At 39.1% G+C, this 16,655-nt stretch overlaps 1 protein-coding gene across 2 annotated transcripts in view; it reads left to right on the plus strand.

The window, feature by feature from the left end:
- The window catches only part of c5 (complement component 5), a 72,643-nt gene that overhangs the window by 52,369 nt on the left and 3,619 nt on the right, over positions 1-16,655 (plus strand). For both annotated transcript variants that reach the window (XM_077231889.1, XM_077231888.1), the window contains 25 exons: positions 118-212; positions 505-587; positions 661-751; positions 1,393-1,498; positions 1,580-1,715; positions 1,804-1,919; positions 2,010-2,210; positions 2,337-2,531; positions 4,229-4,435; positions 4,527-4,682; positions 4,808-4,934; positions 5,055-5,123; positions 5,218-5,320; positions 5,858-5,970; positions 6,076-6,160; positions 6,369-6,451; positions 6,904-7,040; positions 13,130-13,351; positions 13,621-13,681; positions 13,760-13,849; positions 13,943-14,155; positions 15,347-15,431; positions 15,978-16,137; positions 16,218-16,316; positions 16,410-16,581. In XM_077231889.1, coding sequence (XP_077088004.1) covers positions 1,436-1,498; positions 1,580-1,715; positions 1,804-1,919; positions 2,010-2,210; positions 2,337-2,531; positions 4,229-4,435; positions 4,527-4,682; positions 4,808-4,934; positions 5,055-5,123; positions 5,218-5,320; positions 5,858-5,970; positions 6,076-6,160; positions 6,369-6,451; positions 6,904-7,040; positions 13,130-13,351; positions 13,621-13,681; positions 13,760-13,849; positions 13,943-14,155; positions 15,347-15,431; positions 15,978-16,137; positions 16,218-16,316; positions 16,410-16,581 — 2,893 coding nt within the window. In that variant the 5' untranslated portion in view covers positions 118-212; positions 505-587; positions 661-751; positions 1,393-1,435. The remainder of the gene's footprint in view (positions 1-117; positions 213-504; positions 588-660; positions 752-1,392; positions 1,499-1,579; positions 1,716-1,803; positions 1,920-2,009; positions 2,211-2,336; positions 2,532-4,228; positions 4,436-4,526; positions 4,683-4,807; positions 4,935-5,054; positions 5,124-5,217; positions 5,321-5,857; positions 5,971-6,075; positions 6,161-6,368; positions 6,452-6,903; positions 7,041-13,129; positions 13,352-13,620; positions 13,682-13,759; positions 13,850-13,942; positions 14,156-15,346; positions 15,432-15,977; positions 16,138-16,217; positions 16,317-16,409; positions 16,582-16,655) is intronic.

The following is a 16,655-nucleotide window of genomic DNA, read 5'->3' on the forward strand; positions in this document are numbered from 1 at the left end:
TTCTAAAGCAGTCTCTGAGAAACAAGTGTTGCAACTACCCCCACTCTCCTCTGCTTCGCATGAATTATGCTTTTTTTCTTCTGTGTGAACCTTGTTAATGTCTTAAATTAATTTTAGGACCCTGATGGTATCAAGGTAGAGATTATTGATGTGGCAGACATCAATGGAGCAAAACCACTTCTTCCACCATTCAAAATACCTTTTAAGCCGACGTAAGACAAAATCATTACAATCTATTATAATTAGGCTGTATGTTTAAATTATATGATGTTTAAATTATCATTTGGAATAATAGTGATAATATGCTGACGACTAGCTAACTGTACTGTACTGTAAAAAAAAACTCATCAACCAGGTGATGTTTGTTAAGAAAGGAACCAGTAAAAATGGTTAAGATAATTATAAGAAACCTGCATACAGTCTTTTCAAAACGATAGTATTTTCAGTAGTTTTTTTTTTCCTCACTCTGCATAATTTTTTTATTCACAACGCAAATCTCATCAGTTATGGATTATGGAAAATTGAGGCCACATATTCCGACACTTTTAAAACAACTGCCACTGCTGAGTTCGAGGTCAAAGAATATGGTAAGACCAACATTTCTCGTGTTATGTAGACATTTAGAGTTCATGAAATCTGAAATCAAGGTATGTTTCTCAGTGCTGCCCAGTATATCAATCCGCATTGAGCCTGAATCCAACTATATCAGCGAAGAGAACTTTGAGTCTTTCCGGCTGAAGATTTCAGCCAAGTATGTTTTTGCTTTTTTATTTCACATATATACATTACCTTTTAAACGTTTAGGGTCAGTATGGTTTTTATATTGCTATTTTTATTTATTTTGTTTTTAAAGAAATTTGTACTTTTGTTTACCAAGGATAAATTTAAATTGATCAAAAGTGATAGTAAAGACTGTTTTGCATTGTTACAAGAAATTAATATTTCAAATAAATGGTGTTCTTTTGAACTTTCTGTTAATCAAAGAATAAACAAATATCAAATTTTCCACAAAAATATTAAGCAGCACAACTGTTTTGAACATTGATAATAACAAGAGATTTTGTGCAGCAAATCAGAATATTATTGAAGGATTATTATTTATCCTGTGACACTGAAGACAGTATCTGCTGAAAATTCAGCTTTGCCATCGAAGGAATACATTACATTTTAAAACATATTAAATATAGTAGTGATATTTCACAATATGCATGTTTTACTGTATTTTTGATCATATAAATACAGCCTTGTTGAGCATAAGATTCTTTTGGAAACATTAAAAAATCTTACCAACCCCAAACTTTTAAAATGGTAGTACTGTATATTCAGTTCAGTTGCTGACAATTCATATATTTGCACATAAATGTTTAAATATGTGTATATTTGTGCTGACAGGTATGTCCATGGAACTCCAGTTAGTTTGGCAGATATTTTCTTGATGTTTGGATACAGTTCTCCAGAAGAAACCGTCATGATACCAGCAACATATATAAAATATACGGTAAAGTCAGTGTTCCAGTCAACTAAACATCATTTAATGATTAATTGCAGAGGATACATTTGTTTTTGGCTTTTGTTATAGCTGAAAAATGGAAAGGAAGAAGTCAACTTAGACATCAAGTCAGCTTTGTCATCCATGCCCAACGGGCCTCAACGTCTGAGTGATATGAAAGAAAACAGCTTTCTTCGTGTGACAGTTCTTCTACAAGAGACAACTGGTAGGTCTAGTTAGTTTCACTGAAACAGGAGTGCATTATCCTGAATCAAAATATCAAGCAAACAAGTTTGACACCTCTTCATTGTCAGGTGGTATCTCCCAGGAGGCAGAGCTCTCAAGTGTAAAATTTGTAGAAACTCCGTTTACCCTGAGTCTGAGCGCAACCCCTCCTTTCATCAAACCGGGTCTACCATATGCTATGAGAGTAAGAATCCTGTCTCCTCAAGTAGATTTATGGTATTTGAACAAGCACATATATATGTGTCATCCATCCAAATATTTTGGGGGCCCATAGGTCTTGGTGAAGGATCCTTTGGGTAAACCAGTGAAAGGTGTGCCAGTCAAGATAAGGGCAACAATAACTACAGGTGACAATGTACTGGAGGACTTCAAATTTTTAGGGCACCAGGATACAATGACGGTAATGAGTCGGGGAGATGGAATAGCTTACTTCATCTGTAATATACCTGATAAAGTGAAAGAAGCTGAATTCACTGTGAGTAAAACTGTTGCCAATAGTAGGTTACATTAACAGAGACAACTGTTTAATCATTGGATTATCTATTTAGCATTATAATATGATATATATGCTAAATGCACATTCATATTGTACTCATTTCAGTTTGAGACAGAAGATCCACGTTGGATTCAGGCTCCACTTAAACTAAAGGCTGAATCATATATTACTGTCAACCATCGTTACCTGCACATCGATTTACATCCTGACTCCTCAGTAGTTGAAGTTGGACGTTACATTAACATCGATGTTTACTTTCATTATCGTGACTACCTTTCTCTGAAGACTTTCAGCTACCAGGTAAAATAATAAAAATATATATATTTGTTGGGTCATCTGAATGATGCACTGTTGTCACTACAGATTTCAACTGTATTTATTTTTTAAGTTGTTTTTTTTTAAGAAAAATTGATTTCTTATGTGACAACGTATTTTAGATATCATTTTGAGGCTCACATTATATATATTTCTCTAAAACATTTTTCAAACATATTTCTCTAATTATTTTTAAGCATTTTTTTTTGGGCGGGGGGGGGGATGTATGTAAAGACACTATCGTTTCTTTCGTTTCAACTTCAGAAGTTTGGGGTCGGTAAGATTTCTTGATGTTTTTAAAAGAAATCTCTGATGCTCATCAAGACTACATTTATTAATATTGATAAATTAATAATACAGATAAAAACATTAATATTGTAAAATGTATTATTACAACTGTTTTCTATTTTTATGTTTTAAAATGTGATTTATTCCTGTGATGTGGCAAAGATGTATTTTCACCAGTTGTCAGTGTCACATGATCCATCAGAAATCATTCTAGATCGAGTCGATGAATTGAAAGAACAGCATTTATTTCAAACAGAAATCTTTTGTATCATCATAAATATCTACACTGTCACTTGAAATCAATTTAATGTGTCAACACTTTTAATATAAGCAATAATTTCCTTAAAAAAAATAATCGTACTGACCCCAGTCTTTTGAACAGTACATATATTACATATTATAATTTTTTTTTATTAGCTACTTGTAATTTTGTTTTAGAGTAGCCTATAATTATGTATTACTTATTGTAATGAATTCATTTAATATACAGTACCTGTTAAAAGTTTGGAAAAAGTTATTTTTTTTAAATGTTTTTGAAAGAAGTCTATTATGTTCACCAAGGCTGTATTTATTTAATCAAAAATACAGTAAAAACAGTAATACTGTGGAAATATTATTACAAATAAAAATAACTGTTTTCTATTTTAATATATTTTAATGTAATATATTCCTGTGATGGCAAAGCTGAATTTTCAGCATCATTACTCCAGTCTTCAGTGATCCTTCAGAAATTATTATTATTATTATTATTATTATTATTATTATTATTATTATTATTATTATTATCAATGTTTGTATGAAACAGTTGTGCTGCTTAAAAATATTTTTGGAAATGGTAATACTTTTTTCAGGATTCTTTGATGAATAGAAAGTTCAATGAAAAACTTTATTTGCATTTATTAAATGTATTTATTAACTTTATTAAATCATTTATTAAACAGAAATCTTTTGTAACATTATAAATGTCTTCACCGTCACTTTTGATATATTTAATGCACCCTTGATGAATAAAAGTATTAATTTCTTAAGCAACATTGATCATAATAATTATCATAATAATAATATATGTTTCTTGCAGCAAATCAGCATGATTTCTGAATGATCATGTGACACTGAAGATTAGAGTAATGATGCTGAAAATTCAATTTTGCATCACAGAAATAAATTACATTCATATTTCCCAATATTACTGGTTTTACTGTATTTTTGATTAAATAAATGCAGCCTTGGTTAGCATAAAAAGCTTTGTTCAAAAACATAGAAAATTGTAATTTTCCCAAACTTTTGACAGGTAGGCTACTGAAACATATTATACATTACATTATAATTTTAAGTGATTCAAATGCATTATAAGTATTCCAGTGAACCATCTATGACAGAATATTTTTTTTAAGATCATTTCCAGAGGAAAAGTTGTGGAGTTTGCCACAGTTCAGCGTGTTAGTGAAAAGAGACAGAGCCTTAATATTAAGATCACCCCTGACATGGTGCCGTCTGCTCGGCTACTGGTGTACTACGTCCTGCATGGGGAGGAAAAAGCGGAACTGGTGGCGGACTCTGCGTGGATTGATGTGAAGGCTAAATGTGTTAACAATTTAAATGTAATGACTTTTTCTCTGTCATCAATAGTTGTGATGTGTTTTACGTTATTTATGAATAGTGAAATCATGACCTCATTGGAATATATTTCAGGTGGACATATCAACTCTCAACTCACAGTATAAACCCAAAGATAAACTTGAAATAAGAGTGTCAACTAAGACTAAAGAAGAGTCACTTGTGGCTTTTTCTGCTGTAGATACGGCCTTGTACGACCTAAAATCTAACGACAAAGACCCTCTAAAAAAGGTAAAATAGCAGACTTGTTCAAAAAGATGGTCTAAATGGTCAGCTTTGTGTGTTTTTTGGGGGGGGGGGGGGGGGGGGTGATGATAAAAATGAGTGATGATACGTTTTGTTTCTCATTGTTGCAGGTGCTAAAACATGTTGAGCAAAGTGACTTGGGTTGTGGAAGAGGAGGAGGCAAAAATAATGCTGATGTTTTGGACAGCGCTGGCCTTACATTCATCACCAATGCAAACGCCAAGGCCTCTAGTGCAGGTACATGCTCACGTGTAAAGTTAATGAGCGAGTATGACTTGTTACATTAAAACATCTCAATAGAGGATATGATGATTTGCTGAAACACTGGCAAATGTATTTTCTTTTGTTGTTTTTTAGGGGGGGCCTGCTCAGACATAGTTAGGCAAAAACGTTCACCTGTCCTGGGGCAAACGTTTGAAGCAAAGGGTCAGTATGCAAGCATTTTATTTAAAAACAGTAACAGTATGCGCTAATAACATCATCATAAAAATACATTTATGCCCACATGTTTGTTGTACAGCCAAAACATATGGGACGTGCAAGAATTACTGCATATCTGGGACACGCAGTAGCCCTACGCTTGAAACCTGTGGAGATCGTTCAAGGAGATTGTCTTTTTCTCCGTAAGGAATTAAGCTCTTTTAATGTGACACTTACATGAAATCATATTTTAGAGATCTTTTTGAGTTTCATATGATGTATTTCTCTGTGTTGTAGAGACAATGTTACATAAATACATGATACATAAAATAAATATAATTGACATTATCAAGTAATAAACAACATTATTAACTTAATAATGAATAATACTCAACGCATGTGAAAATTTGTTCAGGAGCCTATAATTAGATATTGCTACTATAATTAATGAATTTAATGTATAACATATTACTTTTTATTTTTTTTATAATATATAATATATATATATATATATATTTTGTGAGTTCATTTAAATGGCAGCCACATGCTTTAAGATAATCCATTTGAATGAAACAAACTGGTTAATTCAGGTTGATTGGGACTCTTTTTCCAAGTCATCTCAATGGCAAAAAGTGTCACAATCCCCCTGAATCCACCCCTATATTATACTTTATCATTAGCCTGTATCTTTGCACTGTGTAAAGTATTCCTGTGAATAATTTCATCTGACAAATCTGTAGAAATCTTGCTGAGCACTTTAAGAAAAGTTGCCAGCATGCCTTCTTGGAATGCTGTGAATTTGCTATGAAGCTCCGTAAAAAGAATGTGGATAGAATCATTCTAAGTCGTGGAGGTATGGTTGTTACTTATGACATCATCAACACAATGAACTTCTAGTAACTTAGATGACTAAACATGTAAAAAGACAGGATCTAATGTTCTCCATTACGTAATGCAGCAATCGACTTTCTGCTCGATATGATGCCATCTCAGATTAGGAGCTACTTCCCTGAGAGCTGGTTATGGGAGGAACACACCAGCAAGTAAGAAAACGTTCTGAACTACAACCTTCTGGCTAATTGATCATCTTTATAATAGAATTTGAAAAATATTCTTAAAAAATATCCACTAGGATTGTACTATTGCTAATAAACTGATTTGAAATATATCAAAATCTACAAATGAGTTAAATTTCCTCTCTTTTTGTTGAATTATCCTGTTATACCTTTCATTTTAATCCGTCTGTTTAAGGTCTGGGTCAGTAAGCATTACCAAAAATCTTCCAGATTCACTGACTACGTGGGAGCTGAAAGCAGTTGGGGTATTCAGTGAGGGTGAGGCAACAAGCTGGATCAAAATTATTTGTTTTAGCATCACCTGGTGGCTGAAAAAGGGAATAGTTAGCCAAAAGCTGAAAGACTGAAATAGCATACTAACACACTAACTTTTATTATCACTTCAGTAGGCTAAACAGTATGCAGATTTATTTATGCATGATTTACCAGAATTGCCTACTAATTAACTATGAATTACAGTAGCAGATTCTACCTTTAAAGGGATAGTCAACACAAAAATGAAAATTCTGTCATCATTTAGCACCCGTCGTCAGGGCCTGATTTACCTGAAATTGTAATTACATTTTTTGGAATATTCTGACCATAGGCGTGAGCTTCACAAGAACAGCCATCATTACAAACAGTGCATTCTGGAAATAACCCAGTATGCATGCAGACCTGTTGGGGTGTTTTTTGATTATAATCTCAGACTCTCCTGTTCCTTTGGTCAGGGATCTGTGTGTCAGATGAAAAGGTTCAGGTGTCCCAGGACATTAGTGTGGATATACCCGTGCCTTATTCCATGGTTCGTGGAGAGCAGATTGAGCTCAGGGGTTCAGTCTACAATCAGCGTTCTTCAAAAACTCGGGTAAGCGGTTCCCTTTTTATTCAGGAGGATGAGTTTAAATCGAAATTATACCTTATGACTTTTATTCAGCAAGGACGCATTAAATTGATCAAAAGGGACAGTACAGACTTTTACATTGTTACAAAGGATTTCTATTTGAAATAAATGCTCTTTTAAAATTTATTTTCATCAAAGATTCATGTATACTCAAACAAAAGTCCCCTCTGTCCCTGATGGCCCTGACCCTTCCCACTAAACCACTAATAACATTATCCACGCTATAGTGGGAAAAGCGTTTACGGCAGCAGGTCAGGCTGGTGCATGTCTTCACACACCATGTCAATATTATAGGCATACCAGGCCAACCTGCTGAGGGACCTAGACGATAGTGAGGGGGTGGGACCTGACGTGGTTCGAAAACTCTGTCGGGCCACAGATCTGTTTTTTCCAGCAACCAAAGAGGCCGCTTGCACCATTGGGCGGTTTATGACAGCAATGGTGGCCTGGAGAGGCATTTATGGCTAAATCTGTCAGATATTAAAGAGAAAGACAGAGCCTTTCTGTTGGATGCCCCGCCATCACCTCCTGACCTCTTTGGCGATGCTGTTAACACCATAGTCGAGAGGTTTCAGGAGGCTAAAAAGCTAGTGGAGGTTGTCAAGCATTACCTCCCTCGCCGGCCCCAGGCTCTTGGGGCTGCTGAGCGTGAGAAGCCCCAACCGTCGAGCTCCTCATATCGAGCGCAACAGAAGGAGCGCCTCATATCTCGTCGCCCCGCCCCCCCCAAAACCATGGGGTTTAGGGCGACACTCTCAGCCTAATCCTTCCAAACAGAAGACTGATCTGAGGAACGTTCTTTTCGCGAAGAAGGCTTCGACAAAGAAGAAGTCCTGACGCCCATGGCTTCAGACTCCACTCCGGGTTGGAGCGATGCCCGCACCACTTCGGTGCCCTCAGGAACCTGTACTGCCAACCCCGCCACCATCAGTGCCTCGGGGTGCAGCGCTTTCCAGCAAGCTTATGATCCAACATCACCACGACGCTGCGTCTGGTTCGAAAATCTGTCAAATCGGTCGTTTCCTGCCAGTATGCTTCAGGTCACCGAAGTGGCTACTCTACTTAACTACTCAAAATCACGCGGCGATGTCTCCGCACCTTGGATATATGGAGAAAACCTTGGTTCCCTTTCGTGGGAACTCGCGATGTGTCGATGACGCTTTAGGAACGCTTCCAGCGTGAATGCGTCTGAAGCATCTATGTCAACTAGTCCAATGGAATGAATGAACGTCACGGGCGGGTGACGTCATGACCAGGAAAGGATAAGAGCACATACGGTGCAACCGGCGTTAGCTTCTGTTGCCTCAGCAAGCGATCTGTGTCAAACTGTCTGTTATATTTACTGTTGTCTATCTGATATATATATATTTCTAAACACTGTGGCGAAACAATTGCACAAACTCTGTGTTCTCCCTGCTCGCGTTATTTAACGTGTGGGGACACACACAAGCTTTGTGTGATGTGTTTGGGAGTGGAGCATGCGGGGCTGATTGCCGACATTGTGGGAAGCTTTTGCTTCGCAGCTCTGCTCCCGCCTGTCACTTTTTGAGGAAAGTGGCCAGGCTCGCGATTCTCAAGGTGCAGGACCGGCGTCTGCCGAGGCAGCGCGGAGAATGCATTACTGTGGATCGCAAATGGATCTCTTTACGGGGTTGGAGACAGGTCCGCGGATCTTATCTCCTCCCTTTCCAGAGGGATCCGTTGTTCTCTCGCCGGTATCTTAAGCCAGCGCTGCGGTCTCTTCCGCCCGGAGAGAGAGATCAATGCTTCAGTGCTCTACCTCCGAGGAGGTAGATGTGCTGGGCATTGAAAGTGATACAATCATGGGGAAGTGGATTCACCATCTCTTTACCCAGCGTATGAAAAATATATACACATATATATATAAATATATAAACTATATTAAAAAGCTGGTGGAGGTAATTACTAGGCTGTAGATACATTCAATATTTAATGGCCAGCAGAAATAAGGGGGCTCGTCCTAAAAATAAAAATAAACAAGCTTCCTTCCCTCTATTTTTTCACCTCCATCATGGGGCCTTCCATTTTTTCCCGCTCTGCACAGTGAGCTGTCTAGATCATGGAAAAAGCCTTACTCATCTTGTCTTTCAGCCCCCAAGTTCATGTATATTCAGATATTAGGGGGTTAAGAGAGTATGGCTATGGGGCAATACCCTGGAAAGAACAGACGCTTGTGAGCTATCTGTCTCCTGGTTCAGTATCGTCCCTGAAGGCCTCGACTTCTCTCACTGAACCATTAAAGAAAACTATTTTTAATATAGTGGGAAAAGCATATATGGCAGTGGGTCTAGCGGGAGTGTGCATACTTCCATATCTCCATCCTCCCTCAGCACAGGAGGTTCCTGAGGTTTTCTTTCAGGGGCAAAGAACACCAGTATCAGGCACTTCCTTTCGGTCTAGCTCTATCACCCCGCACATTCACGAAGCGCGTAGATGCAGCTCTGGCCCCGCCAGGCTGCAGTGCATACGTATTCTAAATTGCATAGACGACTGGCTGATTCTAGCGGAATCAGAACAGTTAACGGTTCGGCATCGAGATGTCGTCCTCGCCTGTATGCGAAGGTTGGGGTTGAGGCTCAATGCCAAGAAGAGTGTGCTTTCTCCAGTAAAGAGGACCACTTTTCTTGGAGTGGTCTGGGACTCAGTCACGATGCGAGCCGTTCTGTCGCCCGCTCGTGTAGCTGTTATCCTTACTGCCACAAAAGAGCTAAAGCTAGGCCAGTCACACACTGTGAAACAGTTCGAGAGACTGGGAACTCTTTTCCATCGAGTTGCTATCTCGACAGATGCTTCCCTCACCAGCTGGGGAGCGGTATTGGAAGCCCGCTCAGCTCAGGGCTTGTGGAGGGGTCATCGTCTCTCTTGGCACATGAATTGCCTAGAGATGATGGTCGTCTTCAATGCGTTGAGACATCTCCTCCATAGCCTGAGAGGCCATCATGCATGAGACCTTTACAGTGGTGGCTCAGGACCAGAGGGTTCTCCCCGAGGGGAAACCCACTCCTTACGATCAAGATCACGCGGCAGTATCCCCGCGCCTTGGTTATATGGTGGAAACTCTGGTTCTTGTCCCACAGACAACACGTTGGTGGCCTCTTATTTTGGTCCCTCAGGAAGATACGCTCTCTGAGGATAGTGTATATTCCAGGGGGGGACAGTATAGGTGCAGACACCCTGTCGAGGCAGGGGCTGAGCCCAGGGGACTGGAGACTCCACCACGAGGCGGTGGAGCAAATATGGGACTTTTACGGCCAGGCAGAAGTGGATCTGTTCACGTCTCAGCATACGACGCACTGTGCATTCTGGTTCTCCCTCACTGGAGAGTTCTCTCCAGGACGTTTGTGATGCGGCAGACTGGTCCTTGCCGCTCACATTCATCAGATTTTTTAGCCTGGACCTGGACGCTGCCAAGGTCTCAGGTGCTTAGTGCTTAGTGTAGTGATGACAACAGGCTGACACTCAGGCATTTGAAAGTATGGTATTCTTGTTCCCAAAGCTTCATCGACGCATCGCGAGTTCCCTCGAAAGGGAACGTCTCAGGTTACGACTGTAACCATAGTTCCCTGAGAAAGGGAACAAGACGATGGGTTGCCCTGCCATACTTCCTGCATCCCTGTGATCGACTTGCTTTGGCAATTTTCGAAGCTAATGCCGGTTGCACCGGATGTGCTCTTATCCTTTCCTGCTCATGACATCACCCGCCCGTGATGTTCATTCCTTCTATTGGACTAGTTGACAACTCCGTTGACATAGATGCTTCAGACGCATTTACGCTGGAAGCGTTCCCAAAGCATCATCGATGCATTGTCTCGTTCCCTTTCTCAGGGAACTATGGTTACAGTCGTAACCTGAGACGTTCTTGTCCTAGGGTCCAGTGTTAGCAGCTCTTTGTCATCGAGTCACTCTCTCGACAGATGCTTTTCTCACCGGCTGGGGAGCGGTAATGGAAGGCTTCATGGCATTGAAGCACTTCCCTGACCAAAGAGGCCATCATTTGCTTGTCCGTACAGGTTTTATCAGTTTGTGTCTCAGGATACGACGCACTGTCCATTGTGGTTCTCTCTCACACATCCAGCCCAATTGGGACTAAACGCATTGGTACAGACACGGTTGAAGCTGTGTTTATTACGTGAGAACGTTTTTTATTCAATAATTAGAATCTCTTTTTTTCCAGAATTAAGTTGTAGGAAATTACTAGTCATCCAGTTTTTTATATCAGCTATGCATTCCGTTAATTTTGTGGATTGGTAAGTTTTTTCAGGGCGTAAAGACATATAGAGCTGAGTATCATCAGCATAACAGTGAAAACTAATGACATGCTTCCTAATGATATCTCCTAAGGCATGTACAGAGTGAACAGCAATGGTCCTAGTACTGAGCCTTTTGGTACACCATACTGAACTTTTGACCGATAAGACATCTCTTCATTTACTGCTACAAACTGATAATGGTCAGATAAGTATGATTTAAACCATGCTAGTGCAATTCCACTAATGCCAACATCATTTTCAAGTATTTAAAAGAATGTTGTGGTCGATAGTGTCAAATGCAGCACTAAGATCGAGTAACATTAATAGAGAGATACAACCATGATCGGATGATAAGAGCAAATCCTGATATTATCAATCTTGTAAGTAAGGAAGTTCATAAAGTCATTACTGCTGTGCTGCTTGGAAACGTCTGCTTTATTTATTGTTCGTTTAGCCACTGTTTCAAATAAATACCTAGGGTTTTGTTTATTTTCTTCTAATAGGATTGAAAAATAAGCAGATCTAGCAGTTTTTAAGGCCTCTCTGTATGCAATCGTGCTGTCTTTCCATGTTTGTCAGGTTTTATGACTTGGACATTGGTGCCCCTGGATCACGAGTTTTTATGTCATACCTGATCCCAGTATTCACACGACAGGTTCTTGTGCGTATGGCGTTTGGACATTCTCATTCTCAAAGCGTTCCCTCGAAAGGGAACCTCTCGGGTTACGACTGTAACCACAGTTCACTGAGAAGAGAACGAGACACTGCGTCACTTTGCCATACTTCCTGCATCCCCAGAATTAAGTTGTAGGAAATTACTAGTCATCCAGTTTTTTATATCAGCTATGCATTCCATTAATTTTGTGGATTGGTAAGTTTCGTCAGGGCGTAAAGAAATATAGAGCTGAGTATCATCAGCATAACAGTGAAAACTAAAGCCATGCTTCCTAATGATATCTCCTAAGGCATGTACAGCAATGGTGCTAGTACTGTACTGGTCCACACCACCAGTGGGTGGTGATGGCGCAGTGGATAAGACACATGCCTTTGGTGTGAGAGACCCGGGTTCGAATCCACTGTGAGACACCAATGTGTCCCTGAGCAAGACACTTAACCCCTAGTTGCTCCAGAGGCGTGCGACCTCTGACATATATAGCAATTGTAAGTCGCTTTGGATAAAAGTGTCAGCTAAATGAATAAATGTAAATCCCTGTGATCGACCTGCTAAATCGAAGCTAACGCCGGTCAGACCGAATGCACTTTTATCCTTTCCTAGTAGTGACGTCACCCGCCCGTCATGTTCACTATCGTCATTAGACTAGTTGACACGTGCTTCAGACGCAGTGTCTCGTTCCTCTCTCAGGGAACTATGGTTACAGTCGTAACCCGAGAGGTTCTCCTTAACACCAAATCAGAATATTAGAATTATGTCTGAATGATCATGTGACACTAAAGACTGGAGCAATGGCTACTGAAAATTCAACTTTGCCATCACAATAAAAAATTACACTTTCAAATATATTAAAATAGAAAGCATTTTAAATTGTAATGATATTTCACAATGATATTTCAACAAAAAAAAATCAATTTTTGATCAAATAAATGTAGTCTTGGTGAGCATAAGAGTTCTTCTTAGAATACTTCTTTCAAAGATTTTAAAAAATCGTACCGACCTCAGACTTTTGAACAATGGTGTAGATGTTTATGTGACATTATGGTGATAAACTCATCACAGTTTTCTTTCTCTCTGTATCTTTCTATATCTCACACATACATAAATAGTTCAGTGTGACCCTGATGGCAACAGAGGGAGTGTGTGTGTTTCGTGGAACTCAACAGGGGAAACATGGAAAGCCAAATGAAAACACGGGGCATATCGAAGGCCGTTCAGTGGCTTTGGTCACGTTCTACATCATGGCCTTGGAAGCGGGCACTCATACGCTCACTTTCACTTTAACAACTGAGTGGGGGGCTGAGAGTGTGGTCAAGAAATTGAAAGTGGTGGTAAGAGGCAATATGCAGTCAGTGCTAGAGGACTGTATCTTTGTTCCCTTCTTTCTAAAGATGTACAAACATTTTTTTAATATAGAAGGACATTTTGAAAGTTACAGTGTGTTTTTATTGTACACTGAAGTATTTTATTTTAAAAGAGAACAGTATAGATTCCTCATGATATTTTTGCTTAAGTATGGTGTTTCTTGAGAACTAAACCAGTTTCAGTTTAGTATGCCTGAGATTATGATCTGAATGACTAATGTTCTGGTACTTCACAGCCAGAGGGAATTAGAAACGAAATACAAAGTGGTGGAAGAATAGATCCAAATGGAGTCTTTGGTAAGGATATCTGAAGAGTATAAGCATGCTCTCTGATCATGTGCTGGAGTTTCACGCCATTTCTTTCTCCCTTCTTAGGCACTTCCATGCGAAAACTTGTGTTAAAAAATGTCATTCCACCAAACATTGTGCCTAAGTCAGCTGTGAATCGTATTCTAACAGTTAATGGTATGATGCCTGGGAAGCTTGAACACATTTGTGCAAATACTAAATTACACTTTCTACGCAGTCACATTTTTTAACTATATTTTTCTTGTTCAGGTGAAGTACTGGGAGAGCTTCTGTCAATAATAAATAACCCAGAAGGTTTAAAACAGTTGACTAACCTACCACGGGGAAATGCAGAGATGGAGCTCATGAGTCTCCTGCCGATCTACTATGTCTTCCACTACCTAGAGAAGACAGAGAAATGGGACATTTTGGGGAAAGAGTCAGCTGCAAGTGAAAAGGAATTAAAAAGGAAAATGCAAGCTGGTGGGATGTTTGTTTCAGTAGAGTAGAATACATTTTTTCCCCTCACATTTCTTGTAAATCATGTTCTTTTAGGGGTTCAAGGCCGTAGCGCCTGTTGTAATGGTTAGAATTTCCAAGGATCAGCATTCTCCCCTAAAAGTGATCGGGCAGACCAACCAATAGTTTTAGAGACTTTATACTTTGAGTGATGGTAGTACTCAGCCCCCATCTACAATGTTACCAAGGCTCGCCCCAATCGGCCTGATGGTGGCACTACAGAGATCAAAAGAATGTAATGGCTCATAACTCAAACCATTAATCGCAGGCTCAAGTGACTTATATTGCTGGAATCCTTGGCTCAAGACGCTTTAAAATGAAAAAAAATAAAAAAACGGCTATAGCTACGCAACAGACAGTCCGGCTGACTTGAAAACGGTTAGGTGGTGTCTTTGTCCAAGGTGCTGCAATTGATTTCAAGGACATTCAAATATCTCGAAAAACATGGCCGCCGTCAGCCATTGAAGTTCGAGCAGCTGTTAGATAAGGTTAATGTAAGACGATAAGACGATTTGAAGGAAACTCGCTGGGGTTGTTTGACTCACGGCCCTAGAGGCCTGAGAGAAATAAGAAATCGGCCTCTGGGGGATACCTTCACGTTTTTCGCGTTCGTAAAGGATTGTATATCATGTGATTTTTCGTACATGCCCATAACTTATATACCATGTTACAACTCATTCTGAGCAACTTTGCCTTTAGGACCACCACTGTCAATCGAACCGTTCATTAAATATTGGAGATTGTTTCAAAAAACCTACTTTCGCAAACTAGTGCAAGGTTTTTGGCTCAACCTCGATAACTGTTAAAAAGATTTAAAACACATATTTTCTCAGTAAATTGGCTGTAACCAGTAGGTGGTTACAGGCTCGCTAAATAAAACATAATAACTTTTTACGCATGTGCTTAAAGTCCTTAAAGCACTTGAACCCTGTTAATTGCTGCTTGCTGCTATATTATTTATTTCATTTTAAAATTTTTGAATACCTGGTCTTCATATAATAATAACAAAAATGTAATGATAATTTCCACCCTAAATTAATTACATTTTGTTTTTTACTTTCTTGTCTTATACGAAAGTAACTATATCAGCTATTGCCAGTACAATGAACTATAATTAATTATTAAGTGAATTAACGACTCACTGTTCCTTTCCAGGCATCACCAGCATGATGTCATATAAGCTGAAGTATGAACATGGTTTCAGCATGTGGTCGAACAAGGACAAATCAGCCAGTGCCTGGTAAACAACTGCTCAATTTTTTTGTATGCCATATTTTTTCCTCAGTGGCAGCTGAAACGAAGCATTGTCTGATTGTTATTTTACAAATGTTTTACATAGATAGCAAAACATACAGAACTTATACCCAGGGGGCAAAGGGGGTTTAGCAGACATGGGCTGCTGTAAAAGGTTGTCATATAAAAATGAAATCTATGATGTCTGAGGATCACAACCTGGGTGGACAACCCGGTCAACAAGCTGCTGGAAACTTGTAATTAGGGTCAAAACAATGCTACCTAAAATTCTGGACTATTGGGTGATTCCGGGGAGCAGAATTTGAGGTAGCATTGTTTTGACCCTAATTACAAGTTTCCAGCAGCTTGTTGACCGGGTTGTCCACCCAGGTTGTGATCCTCAGAAATCATAAATTTCATTTTTATATGACAACCTTTTACAGCAGCCCATGTCTGATATCCTAAAAAACAGGTGTTTTGCCCCCTGGGTATTATAAATTTTACGTGCTACTAACATTCTACTGGAGGTGTTATGTTGTAAAAACTTCTTTAGGGTGACGGCTCTTATAGTCAAGACTTTTGCTGACATGCATGAATATGTCTCTTTGGAGTCTGAAGTGCTGATCAACTGCATTTATTGGCTGATTACAAATTGTCAGAATGATGATGGCTCGTTCTCTGAGAAATCACAAAACAATCCACATAAACTCATGGTATGTGAAGAAAAAAAGTGTTCATGATATCATACTGTATATTTCAGTGTTTTGATCAAGATTGTCTTATTTTTTTAAAGGGTGCCGGAGCAGATGTCACTGAAAAGACAGTCTTTCTCACTTCTTTTGTCATGATAGGAATTAAAAATGCTATGAAGGTCCCAAATGTTAACATACAGGTATGACTGGCAGTAAATTCTGACCAATCAGAAACCTAAATGCAGGATTGTTTCTCATTCAGTCAGTGACTAACAGCACAATTGTCTCTCTAGGCCTTTAAAAATGCTTTAGATGATGCCACGGTGTACCTCTCCTCTAAGTCAAAGGAGATTGAAAGTTTATATGTTAGAGCCATTGCATCCTATGCTCTGACACTGGTAGACATCAATAGTATGCCGGCAGTTCGCCTTTATGAAAAAATCAAACAGCAGGCTCAAGTTAAAGGTAAAATCTTATTCGGGACATTCCACACACTTTTGACCAAAAACAACAACAAATCAGCAGATTAAACCCTCTCA

The sequence above is a fragment of the Siphateles boraxobius genome, unplaced genomic scaffold (genome assembly GCF_051911475.1).
Source record: "Siphateles boraxobius isolate OS27281-9 unplaced genomic scaffold, OSU_SipBor_1 16, whole genome shotgun sequence".
NCBI lineage: Eukaryota > Metazoa > Chordata > Actinopteri > Cypriniformes > Leuciscidae > Siphateles > Siphateles boraxobius.